General features: G+C 39.5%; 1 protein-coding gene across 2 annotated transcripts in view; it reads right to left on the bottom strand.

The window, feature by feature from the left end:
* Positions 1-11,386, bottom strand: part of SLK (STE20 like kinase) — a 56,959-nt gene extending 45,573 nt beyond the window's left edge. Inside the window, exon 1 of one of the 2 annotated variants that reach the window (XM_045438806.1) lies at positions 10,593-11,386. In XM_045438806.1, coding sequence (XP_045294762.1) covers positions 10,593-10,742 — 150 coding nt within the window. In that variant the 5' untranslated portion in view covers positions 10,743-11,386. The remainder of the gene's footprint in view (positions 1-10,592) is intronic. The other variant, XM_045438807.1, reaches the window with a different exon arrangement.
* Positions 11,387-13,070: the final 1,684 nt, after the last annotated feature.

Genomic DNA, 13,070 nt, shown 5'->3' with positions numbered 1-13,070 from the left:
ATAAAGGACTAAAATGCATGGTGTTAAGGTAAGGAACTCACCATGAATTTTACAAGGAAAGAAAAAAGAAAAGCCAGCATGTTAAAGTTATTTTTACAATCCTAAGTCTCAGTTACCTCTTTAAAACATAAATGTCTATGTGCTAGGAATTTAGACTTCATGTGGTATTGAGTAGAAAGCATAATATTTAATAAATGCCAAATAACTTTAACAGCATGATATAAAAATAATTACTTGACTGAAAGAAGACTTTCTTTCTCCTTTCATAGAAAAAGAGAGAGAAAAAAATGAATATATGGAGGGAGAAAGAAAATGTGAAAAGGGAAACTGTTAAGTGAAATAAAGTAATGGTGCAGAAGAGTATTTAAAAGTATGACCCAGGTTATGTGGGTCCATTTGTAACAACATGGTTGGAACTTGAAGGCATTATGCTAAGTGAAAAAAGTCAGATAGACAAATACAAATACCATATAATCTCACTGATATGTGGAATCTAAAAACACAAACAAAAAACCAAGCTCGCAGATACAGACAACAGACAGGTGGTTGCCAGAGGCAGGGGGTAAGGGTAGGAGAAATGGGGGAAGGAGGTCAAAAGTACCAAATTACCAGTTATAAAATAATAAGTTACATGGATATAATGTACAGCATGGTGACTAGAATTAACAATGCTGTATTATAAGTTTACTTATTTATTTTCAGAGAGACAGAAAGAGTGAACATTCAGTGGGGAAGGGGCAGAGAGAGAGAGGGAAATCCCAAGCAGGCTCGTGCTGTCAACAAAGACACGGGCTCAAACTCATAAACCATGACATCGTGACACGAGCCGAAACCAAGAGTCGGGATGCTCAACCAACTGAGCCACCCAGGCACTCCTGTGATGACAACTTTTAAGATCTAGTCTCTTAGCAACTTTTAACATTTTTATTAATTTTTTTTGAAGGGAAGGGGGGGGAGAGAGAGAGAGAGAGAGAGAGAGCGGGAGGGAGGGAGGGAGGGAGAGGGGCAGAGAGAGAGAGAGGGAGACACACAATGTGAAGCAGGTTTCAGGCTCTGAGCTGTCAGCACAGAACAACTTTTAAACATGTAATACACCACTGGGGCACCTGGGTGGCTCAGCTGGTTGAACGTCTGACTCTTGATTTCAGCTTGGGTCATGATATCATGGTTTGTGGATTTGAGCCCTGCATTGGCTCCTCACTGACAGCACAAGCCTGGTTGGGATTCTCTCTTTGCCCCTTCCTCCCTCCCTCCCTTTCTCTCTCTAAAAAAATAAATAAACATGACAAAAATATTTTTAAAGTTCTCATCACAAGAAATTTTTTTTGTAACTCTGTAAGGTGACAAATCTTAACTAGACTTACTGTGATTACTTTCAACATATACACATATAGAGTGATTGTGTTGTACACCTGAAACTAACATAATGTTGTATGTCAATTAAAAATTTTTAAACGATAAAATATGACCCCTCACTTTATTTAAAAAAATTCAAACCTACAGAGAAAATGAATGAACAGTAAACATTCATATACCTATACACCTCACCAAGAGTCACCAATTGTTAACATTTTGTCACATTTGGTACTCTCATTCTCACACAAAGCATACATACACATACATTTTACATATAGATATGTATACACAAGCACACACATACAGGCATTCCTTTTTTACTTACACCATCTGGAAGTAAGCTACATTCCACTTCCCAAAACTTCAGCATGTGTCCACCAAGAACAAAGACGTTTTCCAACATAACTACAATTATCATGCCAAAAGAATTTAATATTGATATACCTAATATATACTCCATATTTAAATTTCCTCAAATGTCTTTGAAAAATCTTTCATTGCTTACATTTAAAAAACCCAAACCATTTATTTGTAGAATGTCCCACTATCTGGATTTGTCTGATTATTCTTCATATTAGATTCAAGTTAACTATTTTTGACAAGAATACTGCATTAGGTGATTATATATTTCTCATCAAATTACATTAGAAGACACGTAATGACACTTTGTCCTATTACTGGTGATTAACCTTAGATTTGATCACTTAAGACAGTATCCATCAGATCTCTCTACTGTAAAAAGTACCTTTAAAGGGTGATAATTTCAAACCATGTATATAAATCCTGCTCCTCCAAAACTTTTCACACAATGATCTTAGCATCTGTCAATAATCTTTGCCTAAATTATTATAGTGTGGTTGCAAAATAGTGGTTTTTCCAATCTTATCAATCTTTATATATTAACTACCATTATTCTATTAAGTTGTTATTTTATCATTGATAGATTTGTTCAAACTACCCTGAACATTTGGCATGTCTCCGTTAATTTTTGAGCATGTCCTTGCTTTCTGGTATAAGATATTCCAGGCTCCTTTGGGAAAAAAGGACTAGTGGGAAAGCTTTCACTTTTCAATTATTTCTGTACTTCCCTACCCCAGACCTGGATTAGCCATTTCAATGAGCCCTGGTTCTTTTTACTGTGGAATGGTATTTAGAAGCCAAGAGCTGGGAATGCTAGTTATAATATAATTATTTCTAGGCCATTTCAGGGAAAACAGGAATATGTGTGTGTGTGTGTGTGTGTGTGTGTGTGTGTGTGTACTATCTCAAGTTCAAACTGAAACTTCCAATTCAAAAATCAACATCACAGGGTTCTTTCTTATCTTTTCTCCTTTCCAAGTTTCTAACTCCTTTTTCCCAGAATTTCAACCCTAATTTCTAAAACATCAATATACCGGGGCACCTGGGTGATTTGATCAGTTAAGCATCTGACTTCAGCTCAGGTCATGATCTCACGGTTCATGAGTTCAAGCCCCACGTGCACTAACAGCTCAGAGCCTGCTTCAGAGCTCTGGGCCTGAAGCCTGCCTCAGATTCTCTGCCCCTCTGTTTCTCTCTGCTCCTCCCCTGCTTGCACTCTCTCTTTCAAAAATAAATAAATATTTGCAAAACAATCAACATAACAACTCATTTGCTCTAGCCTATAATATTCCTATGATATATACAAAAGTAGTTCCAGAATTATGATATGAATATAACTACCAGTAACAAACCCATTTGATAATTCTTTCCCATTTGGGAAAAAGAACTGGTGGGAAGTCTTTTATTTTTCAATTTTATCATTTTTTATAGTGCTCAAAAATCTAACCATATTAATGCCCTCTTGAGTTTTTAAAAAATCGCTAACAAAAGTTATCTGGATGGTAGAATTATTTTTATGTATTTTTTATACTTTGCTATATTTTCAAAATAATAGCATTTAAATTTCTGGAAATGATTACATTATTAGTTTTTTGGGTAGAAAGAGAGCCTCATATCAATCCACAGAGAAAATTAAATTTCAGATAAACAAAAAGTAAAATTCCTTATAACTGAACTATCAAGAAGTCTAGAAGAATATATAGATAAACATTTATCTAATTTCTGGGTAGGGAAGGTTTTTCTATGCATGAAAGCAAAAAGAAAAAAAAGTATCATATTGACAGGTTTTGTAGAATAAGGAAAAGAATACATCTTTATATCAAAAAGGGGTGCCTGGGTGGCTCAGTTGGTTTAGCATCCGACTTTGGCTCAGGTCATGATCTCATGGTTTGTGAGTTTGAGCCCTGCATGGGGTGCTGCTCTGACAGCTCAGAGCTTGGAGCCTGCTTGAGTCTGTCTGTCTTTCTGTGTCCTTTCCCCACTCGCGCACTCTCAAAAATAAATAAATATAAAAAAATTTTTAAAAAGTACCATAAACTAAGGTAACTGTACACTGCAGCATCTATGATAAAGTGTTCATTTCCATAGTACATAAAAAATATTTACAAATCAACAAACTCTATTAGAATATGGATAGATTTTAAAAATGTGTAAAATCAAAAAAATTGGAAAATGAAATAAACTGATACTCTTTTGCCTACTGAAAAAGTAAATACTTTTTTTTTTAAAGGATAAGGGCTAACACTGAATTCAAGTTAAGGAACAAAGGCACAGAAAAAGACCAACTGTTGGGTTGTCTAAGTAGGTAGAATCTATGTACATCTACATAAGTACATAAAAAAATATGGAAACATGTACATGAAACAGATAATAATAGGTACAACTAGGGAGATAATGGAAGGAACAATAATTGGAGTAATGGTCAAAGAAAACTAACTTTATTTCTAATAAGTTAATTTTTACAATAAATAGAAATTCTTTGTGTGATTAAAAATTAATTGAAAAATAAATTTGCACAACCTTTCTAGGATAATTTCACAGTAACCACTGATAAATGATCATTTATTTTGCCCTAGCAATTCTTCTATGAATTTGTCCTAAAGAAATAATAAACATCATAGAAATACATACTACGTATATATGAACATTTGATATATGACGCAGGCACCACAAAGCAGTAAGGAAAGGATGGTCTTTTCAGTAAATGGTGCTGGTACAAATGGGTACCTATACAAAAAAAAAAAAAAATCAAACTGGAGGAAAAGAAGCCAGACACAAGAGAACACATGTATGATTACATATATATGAAGCCTGAAACAAACCAATAACTTGCAAAAGTCTAGGTAGTGGCAGTTTTGACTAGTATTATGACAGTGAAGAAAGGAGACAGATTCAAGAAATATTTTAAAATATTTTTTTCAGTTTATTTATTTTGAGAGAGAGAGCACATGCCAGCTAGGGTAGAGAGAGAGGGGGAGAACTCCAAGCAGTTCCATGGTAGGCACTAGCCTGACATGGGGCTCAATCTCATAACCATGAAATCATGACCTAAGCAAATATCAAGAGTCAGACACAAGAGTCAGTCACATCAAGTGACTGAGCCACCCAGGCGCCCCAAGAAATATTTAATAGATAGAATTAACAAGCCTTGGTGATTAACTGGGTTTGGTAGGTAAGGAAGAAGGAGGTGTTAAGAATGACCTCAGGTCTCTGGTCTGTGCAACTGGCAGAGATGCCAATTACTGAATGGAAAACATAAAAGAAGCAAATACAGAGCTGACATCACGAGTTCAATTAGTTCAGGTTTTGGACTTGCTGTTTAAGAAAACTATGAGATATCTAAGTGGAAATCTCTAACAGATACTTGGCTGCATGGGTCAGGAGTTCAAAAGGGAGGCCTTGGGGTAGAGACACAAATTGCATTTAGATGGTAATTGAAGCCATAGGAGAAGATGGATTCTCATAGGAAAAGAAAAAGAGAAGGGGACCTACACCCAAGTCCTGTGAAATCCCAACACTTAAAAGTCAGAAAGAGAAAGAAGAGCCAGCAAAAGCATCTGAGGAGTAGAAACACAAGTGGGAAAAATATTAAGAATGTGGTGATCTAAAAACCAAAAGTTGAGGTTTTTAAAGAATTGGTCAAGTGTCTCAAATGCCCCTGAGAATACAAATATGATAGAAGTACCTATTGAATTTAGAAACAACGGAAATCCTGAGACCATAGCAAGAACCACTACCTAGAGGGGTGGTTCAAATAAATTACACATAAAAATGTCACAGGACTTGGGGCGCTTGGGTGGCTCAGTCAGTTAAGCCTCTGACTTCAGCTCATGTCATGATCTCACAGTCCGTGAGTTCAAGCTCCGCGTTCGGCTCTGTGCTGACAGCTTGGAGCCTGGAGCCTGCTTTGGATTCTGTGTCTCCCTCTCTCTCTGCCCCTCCTCCATTTGTGTTCTGTCTGTCTGTCTGTCTGTCTCTCTCTCTCTCTCTCTCAAAAATAAACATTAAAAAAAAAGTCACAGGATCAAAGAATACAGGTTTTTGGATTGAAAGAACTAACCAAGAGGCCAGCAAGATGAAAGGGGGAAAAGAACCTGTATCAAAGTACATCACCATAAACAGAATAAAAAGAGAATCTTAAAAACGATGAAAAGAAAAAGATTGCAAAGAATCACTAAACAAAATGGTATGGGACTTTTAACATCAGCGCTTGAAGATAAAAGGGAATGAATGGAAAAAGTCCTTAAAATTCTAAAAAACCCTTATTTTTGAACTAGAATTCTATAACCAAACTATACATCAAGTATGACATTATAATAAAGATATATTCAAACAGCCAACATTTTAAAAAATGTACCTTTCGTGGATCCTTTCTCAGAAGACTTACTGATGATTGTATAAAACCAAATCAAGGAGGAAACTCCAATAGGAAAAACAAAACATTTAAGACATTCTTGAAGTAGTTTGAGTTCCCAAGACTTCTAGGGAGAAAATTTATAACCTATTATTGAGAGATACTGAAGAAGACCTAGAGAGAAAACATATGCACAGATAGGAAGCCTCAGTATCATAGAGATGTTCATTTTTTCAAAATTGATTTCAAAATCATCCCTCAAAAAAAAAACAAAACCCACAGAATTTTGTGGAACTTAAGCTAATTCTACAATATCCATACAAGCACCAAGAGCCAAGAATATACTAGACACTGTTGATGAAGAACATGAGGAAGCTGTACTCTAGCATAAATTTATTTTAATGCTTTCCTACTTAAGATGGTGAGATATTGGTATGGGAACAGAAACACATCAATGAAGACAATCAAGATCATAGAGACAGATACATTATATGATAGACAGGACCCTGTAGAGCAGTAAGAAGATAGTTTACCCCCAATAATGGGTTGTGGGATAACTAGGTATTCAGATGAGGAAAAAAATGAAATTGGACCCCTACCTCAAACCATTTACAAAAACTTATTCCAGGTGGGTTGTATACCTAACTGTCAAAGGCAAAACTATAAACCTTTTAGAAGATAATACAAGTGGTTATCTTCATGATCTCAGGTTAGGAAATAATTTCTTAAACATAATACAAAAAGTATTAACTGAAAAGAAAAAAATTGACAAATTACACCACACTAAAATCAAGAACTTCCTGATCATAAAAAGATACCATAAAGAAACTGAAAAGACAAGCCAGAGAATAAGAATGTATCTGCAATAACTATAACCAGCAAATGGTTAAAATCCAGAATATACTACAAATAAACAATAAAAGGATATCTGATAGGAACATGAAAAAACTTGAACACAAAAGAAGAAATCCAAATTACCAATAAACCTATGAAAAGAATTACTTATTAATAGTGAAAGATGAATTAAAACAATAATGAAAAACATAACATTGGATTGTCAAAAATTAAAAATTCTGACAACACCAACTGTAGGCAAAAACACAAAGAAAGAAACTTCTTATACGTTCCTAGTGGGAATGTAAATTGATATAGTTTGGTATCACTAGTGAAATTAAAGATATGCTACTCTATAACCCAATTCTACTTCTATTTCTGAGAATGGAAATAAACTACAGGTCTAAGCGATAAAAATGAACAGCACATATGTATTTCACTATTTTTTTAAAAAGGCACTTGCCCATCAGAGCCATAAAAAGAATCACTCATCCAGCACACGGTCAAGAATTCAGCTTCCATTTAATACATAACTTTATGTCATTTTTTTTTTCTGTTAAAAGCAACAAAAATCCAAACATAAAAAATTGTGATATTATATAACTTTGTTTATGTGTCAATACCACATTAAAAAGCGAAAATAAGTTTAAAATAGTGAAGATTTTTCAGACAAGAAAGTAACTGTTACAGTTATATAGTGCTGAACTGAATGGAAGGAATACAACTATATGATAGAAAAAAATGTTTCAAATAAACTAAATTATATACACAAGATGATTACCTATTTACCATTTAATCTTGGTGACAGTTACTAATTTTTACAAGCAAATGATAGGTTTTTTTTTGTTTTTTTTTTAATTTTTTTTTTCAACGTTTATTTATTTTTGGGACAGAGAGAGACAGGGCATGAACAGGGGAGGGGCAGAGAGAGAGGGAGACACAGAATCGGAAACAGGCTCCAGGCTCTGAGCCATCAGCCCAGAGCCTGACGCGGGGCTCGAACTCACGGACCGCAAGATCGTGACCTGGCTGAAGTCGGACGCTTAACCGACTGCGCCACCCAGGCGCCCCGCAAATGATAGTTTGAATCAATTTTTGAAAGTTTTCTACCGCATACTACTGTATGTATGATATAAAGCTTTGATAGCTTATTCCTCCACACAGAGGAAATATATAGATTTAGAATTTCTAGAGATCTTGGAAAACAAAAGTTTTTAGGAAAAAGTTGCACAACAGGCCAGGTAAGTTTAAATTTTAAATTTTCTTTTAAAATAAAATCTCAGAGCTCATTCCTCAGAAGCATAGAATTGTGAAATGAAAAAGTAAAATGCAAAGAACTCACGTTCTTCAAATGTCACACTAAAATAGTCATCAAGCCCACAAATATTACCTTTGACACAATTTTACAGTGTTCAACTATATAGAGTAAGTTGCTTATTTTTCAGAAAATTTTCAATTGATGTTTCATTATAGGAAGATGTGTTGCATTTTGCAGAAAGTGTCATTAAAGAATTAAATCACTGAGCATTATGAGTATGTCCCCACAATCTGTCTGTGCCCTGGGAAAACAAGAAAATGGTTTAGTATCTTCATAGGCCTCTTTTCCTGTCCCAAACCATATCTTGCTTCTGAGTTCTAAACATAATAGTAATTCCTACCACTTGCTGAGCCCTTCCCATATGCCTTACATTTAGTCCTTTAATTCTCAACAGACTGAGGAGCAAGTCTTATGAGAAAAGTGAGACATGGAACGGTTGAGTAACGTGTCCAAGGTCACAGGCTGCTACTGAGAGAGCCCAGATACAGTCCAACTCCGAAGCCAGGGTCTTAATACTACACTGTTTGTATTTGATAAAACATTTATACCATGAAAACTGTTCATAATCACCTACCACCTTCTAACTACTGCATTCCAGGTGCCTTGAGGATTTATTTTTGCCTTAGGTAACTGCATATTCACAGTAATGTTAACGAAGTGAAGGAAGCTAAACAAACATTTAGGGATATCCATGATTCTCCAGCTAAGAAAAGGAAGGTGCGAAACCACAAAGCTGGTTTGTGACAGCCACCACTACAACCCAATTCCTGACTCCCAAGAGTGATCTTCCCACAGCACTAAAAGCTCTTACATTGTACTCTAAGTATCTTACACTGTGCTGTAAGCTCTTGCTGCAGCCCATATTCTACCCTCCACACAAACCCGGACATTTATTTCGCCAACTTTCCCAGAGTATGATAGCTTCCACAGAACTCACATGCAGGTAACATACATTCTTTCAATTCAACGAATTAATACAGAGAGATGCACTATGAGCTACGGCAACAGATGAACCCAACTGTATATCACAATCTTGGGCCTGTTCTTATCATTAACTATAATATGTAACAAATGCTACAGCAGCCATGTGACAATGTGTTTCGAAAGCACAGAGAGAGGAGTGGCTATTTCAGCCTGAGTGGAGAATGGGAAGGATTAGGAGCTGTGAGATGCATTTGAGGCAGGGCAAAGGCAAAAGTATGATGGTGCTTACAAAGGAGAAAAAATACTATCATTTCTACCAATGGACATTACAGTGAGAAACAGCAGTAAACACAGGGACAGAATTTGGGAGTTCAAATCTAGACTGACTGGGGTGACTCAGAAACACTTCTGAGTTTCAGTGTCCGCATCTGTGAAATGTAGATACCACTGACCTGCCTACCTCACAGGCCTTTGGCGGGGGCCAAATTATGAGAAAGTGCCTTGAAAACTACAAAGTCCTGTGTAAACGTCAGTTATTTATGGCTTCACTTCTAGGCAACCCTGTGGGTCCTTCCTCTTGAACTGTGTCTCATAAAAACCTCACCCTTCAGGATGAAAATATTCCAGTGACATCATTCATATACTGCTTATGAAATAACAGTTAACATTAATGCCTTCACGTTGAAACATCAAAACTCTTTCTATTGAAATATATATATATATATATATATATATATATTAAAAGATGGGTGTGTACGTATTTTTTAAATTCTTTAAGCGCTGGCAGTGACTTCTACTCCACGCTTGCTGTAATTATGTTTAGAAACCAGTACCAGATGCAGGTTTCCTTCTGGAAAATTTCTGTTCTATCAGAAATTCCATTCCATTTTATAGCATGTTGTCAAGCAACCAACTGAAGACTAGCCTGCAAGGAGCACTTTGCTCTCATCTCAGAAGATGGGTTATGTACTTACTAGCGACAGATAAAACCAGATACAAGCCCTGGATCCTAAAGAGGGAACTGCTTCGGCACAAGCATACCTAAACGAACGCAAACAGCTCGTAAACAAACATAAATCCACTGAAAAGCACACTGAGTGTCTGATTTTAAAACACTTGAGGGCTATGGGCAGACCCCTCCTTTAAATTAAAGAACACCTCATTTCCTTTAAAGTTTGACAGAGTAGCCTCTGCAACCCGGCCTCCCTTTAGCAATCTCTCTTTGAGCTACATGCAGGCCCCATTTTGTTCAGCCTTACACTCCACTGTCTTAGCTACTCCTTGGATGATAAACCCAAATAAAGTTCTAACGCACCTTGACGAAGTCAGAAAGAAGGGGCAAGAGGCAGGGAAGGGACAAGGGGAGCAAGAACTCCTCGTGCCACTCCGCACCGGTGGCTGTTTTGTCTTACAAGTAACTGCAACTTCCCGTTTTCTCCTTCTTACCTTGTACACTTTCCCAAAGGCTCCGTCGCCCAGTTCTCCTATAATTTCCCAAAACTCCTCGGGGTTCAGGTCCCTCTTCACATGTTCGTACTGCTTCTTCTTCTTCTCGCTCCCCAACTTGAAGATCTTACGGAAATTGAAGAAGGACATTTTTCCTCCCGGCAGAGTTCCTCGCACTTAAGCACGAAAAGCAACAATAAAAAGCAAAGTTTCTCCTCCCTCCTCGCCGCGCGAGCCCGGCGGGCGGCGGCGGGCGCGGGCTTTCCCGGCTCCCGCCGCTCCGGCCGGGCCGTACCCGGGGAGGGCGGGGCGCGCTACTCGGGCTCCGGCCCACGGGCGGGAGGGGGGGGTGCGGGGTGCTGCGCGGGCGGCCCCTCTGCCGAGCCCGGCCCGCGGGCCGCGCGGGTAGGCGCCGCGCGCCCGGCCGGCCCTCAGGGGGCGGCACCTGCCCGGACGCTCGCCCCGACCCGACCCGGTCCGAGAGGTCCGGACGTCCGCGGCCGCCGCGGCTTAGGCCCGTGTCACGGCGAGTCTCCTGGGGCGGCGGCCACTCCGGGCGAGGGACGCGGCCGGCGGCCCCTGAAGCGGGCAGTCGACAGGCCGAGCTCTCTCGCCTCCGGAAGCGAGCCCAAGGTCTCCTCCACAGCCGTCTGCTCCAGCGGCGCGAGGCCCGCGCGTCCCTTCGGTTCTGAGGCGCCGCCGCCGCCTGGCTCCCTCCCCAGCCCACACAGCCTCGGCCTGGAGCGCGCGTAGACGCCGACGCCGCAGCGCGCCCGCGCTCCCGCCGCGCGCCCTTCTCACTGCGCGCTCGCGCGGGGGCGTCCCCTCTGGCCCCGCGCACGCGCGTTGAGCTCAGTGTGCTGGCTGCCGGCAGGGGCTAGCTGGCGCCGGGAATGGGGTGTGATGTGGGAGCCCGTGCTCGTCACTCCTTGACGGTTGCTCTAGGTTTGCCCCGGCAAGCCCCCAAATCCTTGTCAGCCCACCGCTCTGGTGGAGTTCCCCGGTGGGCACGACCCTTTTGGTTGTGCTAGCGGATGTTGCCCCCATTCTGGAGCTGGAAAATTTGTAGAGTGAAAGCCGAGCTGCCGCTTGGGGCCCGAAAGTGGATCTTTTCTCTCTCTAACGGGTCCCAAAGTACTGTGAGAGGGCACTATGTGTTGTGGTTGGGAACTCTGAAGCCAGAGCTTACCAGCTCTGTGACCTTGGGGAGGTAACCTCTCCAAGCCTTAGTTTCTTCATGGTGAGATGCAGACCCTAATAATCTCTACCTGGAGGACTTGTGGCGAGGAATAAATGAGGCAGTAGATGTAGGCCCTTAGCATGCTGCATGAACAGGCAAGGGCTCACTTTCAGTTCTTGCTGTTGGTACAAGTGTACAGGTAAGAGAGGCATAGATACGTAAAAATTGCTTAAACCCGCTTCTCAAGTTGTGACCACGGACACTCCCTTCTGGCCACTTCCACAGTCGTAACCACCCTGGTGCCACCCTTTGTGACTCCATCTGAGCTAAGAACTTCACTTCCTGACCTGGTTCCGGCCCCCTTGGACAACAGTAGTGACAGACTGCCTAGTGTGGCGATGTGGGCGTTAGCTGGAATCCGCCCTTGATGACCTACCTTCCCCTCCTCATGCAGAAGAGAGCTGTTTCGGGACAGTGATTTGTTGCTCATTTTGGTATCCAAGAACCTAGCAACATTCCTGGCGTATAATGAGAAGGCAGATCCCTTGAAGGAAGGAAGGAAGGTTATCTGGAGGAAAGTTGTGTTACTATCTATAAAATAATCACATACCCCTCCCTAACCGTTTGGGCCTCTAGCCCCAAAATGGCATACCAAAACCCCTCTTCCAGTAAGAAGGTTATGATGATTTTTTTTCTCAAGATCCCCTTGTTTTCCTAATAGTTGTATGGAGGTATAATTGGTATACAATAAGTTGTACATATTTTTAAATCAACAGTTTTACGTGTTTTGACAAATGTATACACCTGTGAAAATACCATAACCCATTCATTTATGTAGGTGGCACTAGATGTGAATGTAACATACTCATTATGGAAAATGAAGAAATGCACAAAGAATAAAAAGTACTATAATTCCACCATCCAGAGACAACCATTGGTTAGATTTTATATACAGTATTTCTAAACAGGATTTTTTTGGCTGTGCATTAACTTCTTTGTTTACAGGGATAAAATTATACTGCATTTAAAGGTTTACATCCTGTACTTTTCATATTCCAGTATGATTAGTAATTGTTTTCTTCCATCGTGAGATATTTAGATTACTTACAACTTTTCTCTGTTTTAGATAAAACACTGAAAAATACCTTTGTTTACAAATCCTTTTCCACATGTTTGATTATTTCCGTGGAATAAATTACCAGAAGTAGAGTTGGGTCAAAGGATATAAATCTGTTTCCTTTTCTTTTCTTTTTTTTTTTTTTTGACTCTTTTCAAAAGAGAAAAACCTTACTGTTTTC

Source organism: Leopardus geoffroyi, chromosome D2 (genome assembly GCF_018350155.1).
Source record: "Leopardus geoffroyi isolate Oge1 chromosome D2, O.geoffroyi_Oge1_pat1.0, whole genome shotgun sequence".
In the NCBI taxonomy this organism is placed as follows: domain Eukaryota; kingdom Metazoa; phylum Chordata; class Mammalia; order Carnivora; family Felidae; genus Leopardus; species Leopardus geoffroyi.
Note: the sequence above shows the minus strand (reverse complement) of the source record. Positions and strands in the feature narration are given on the sequence as shown.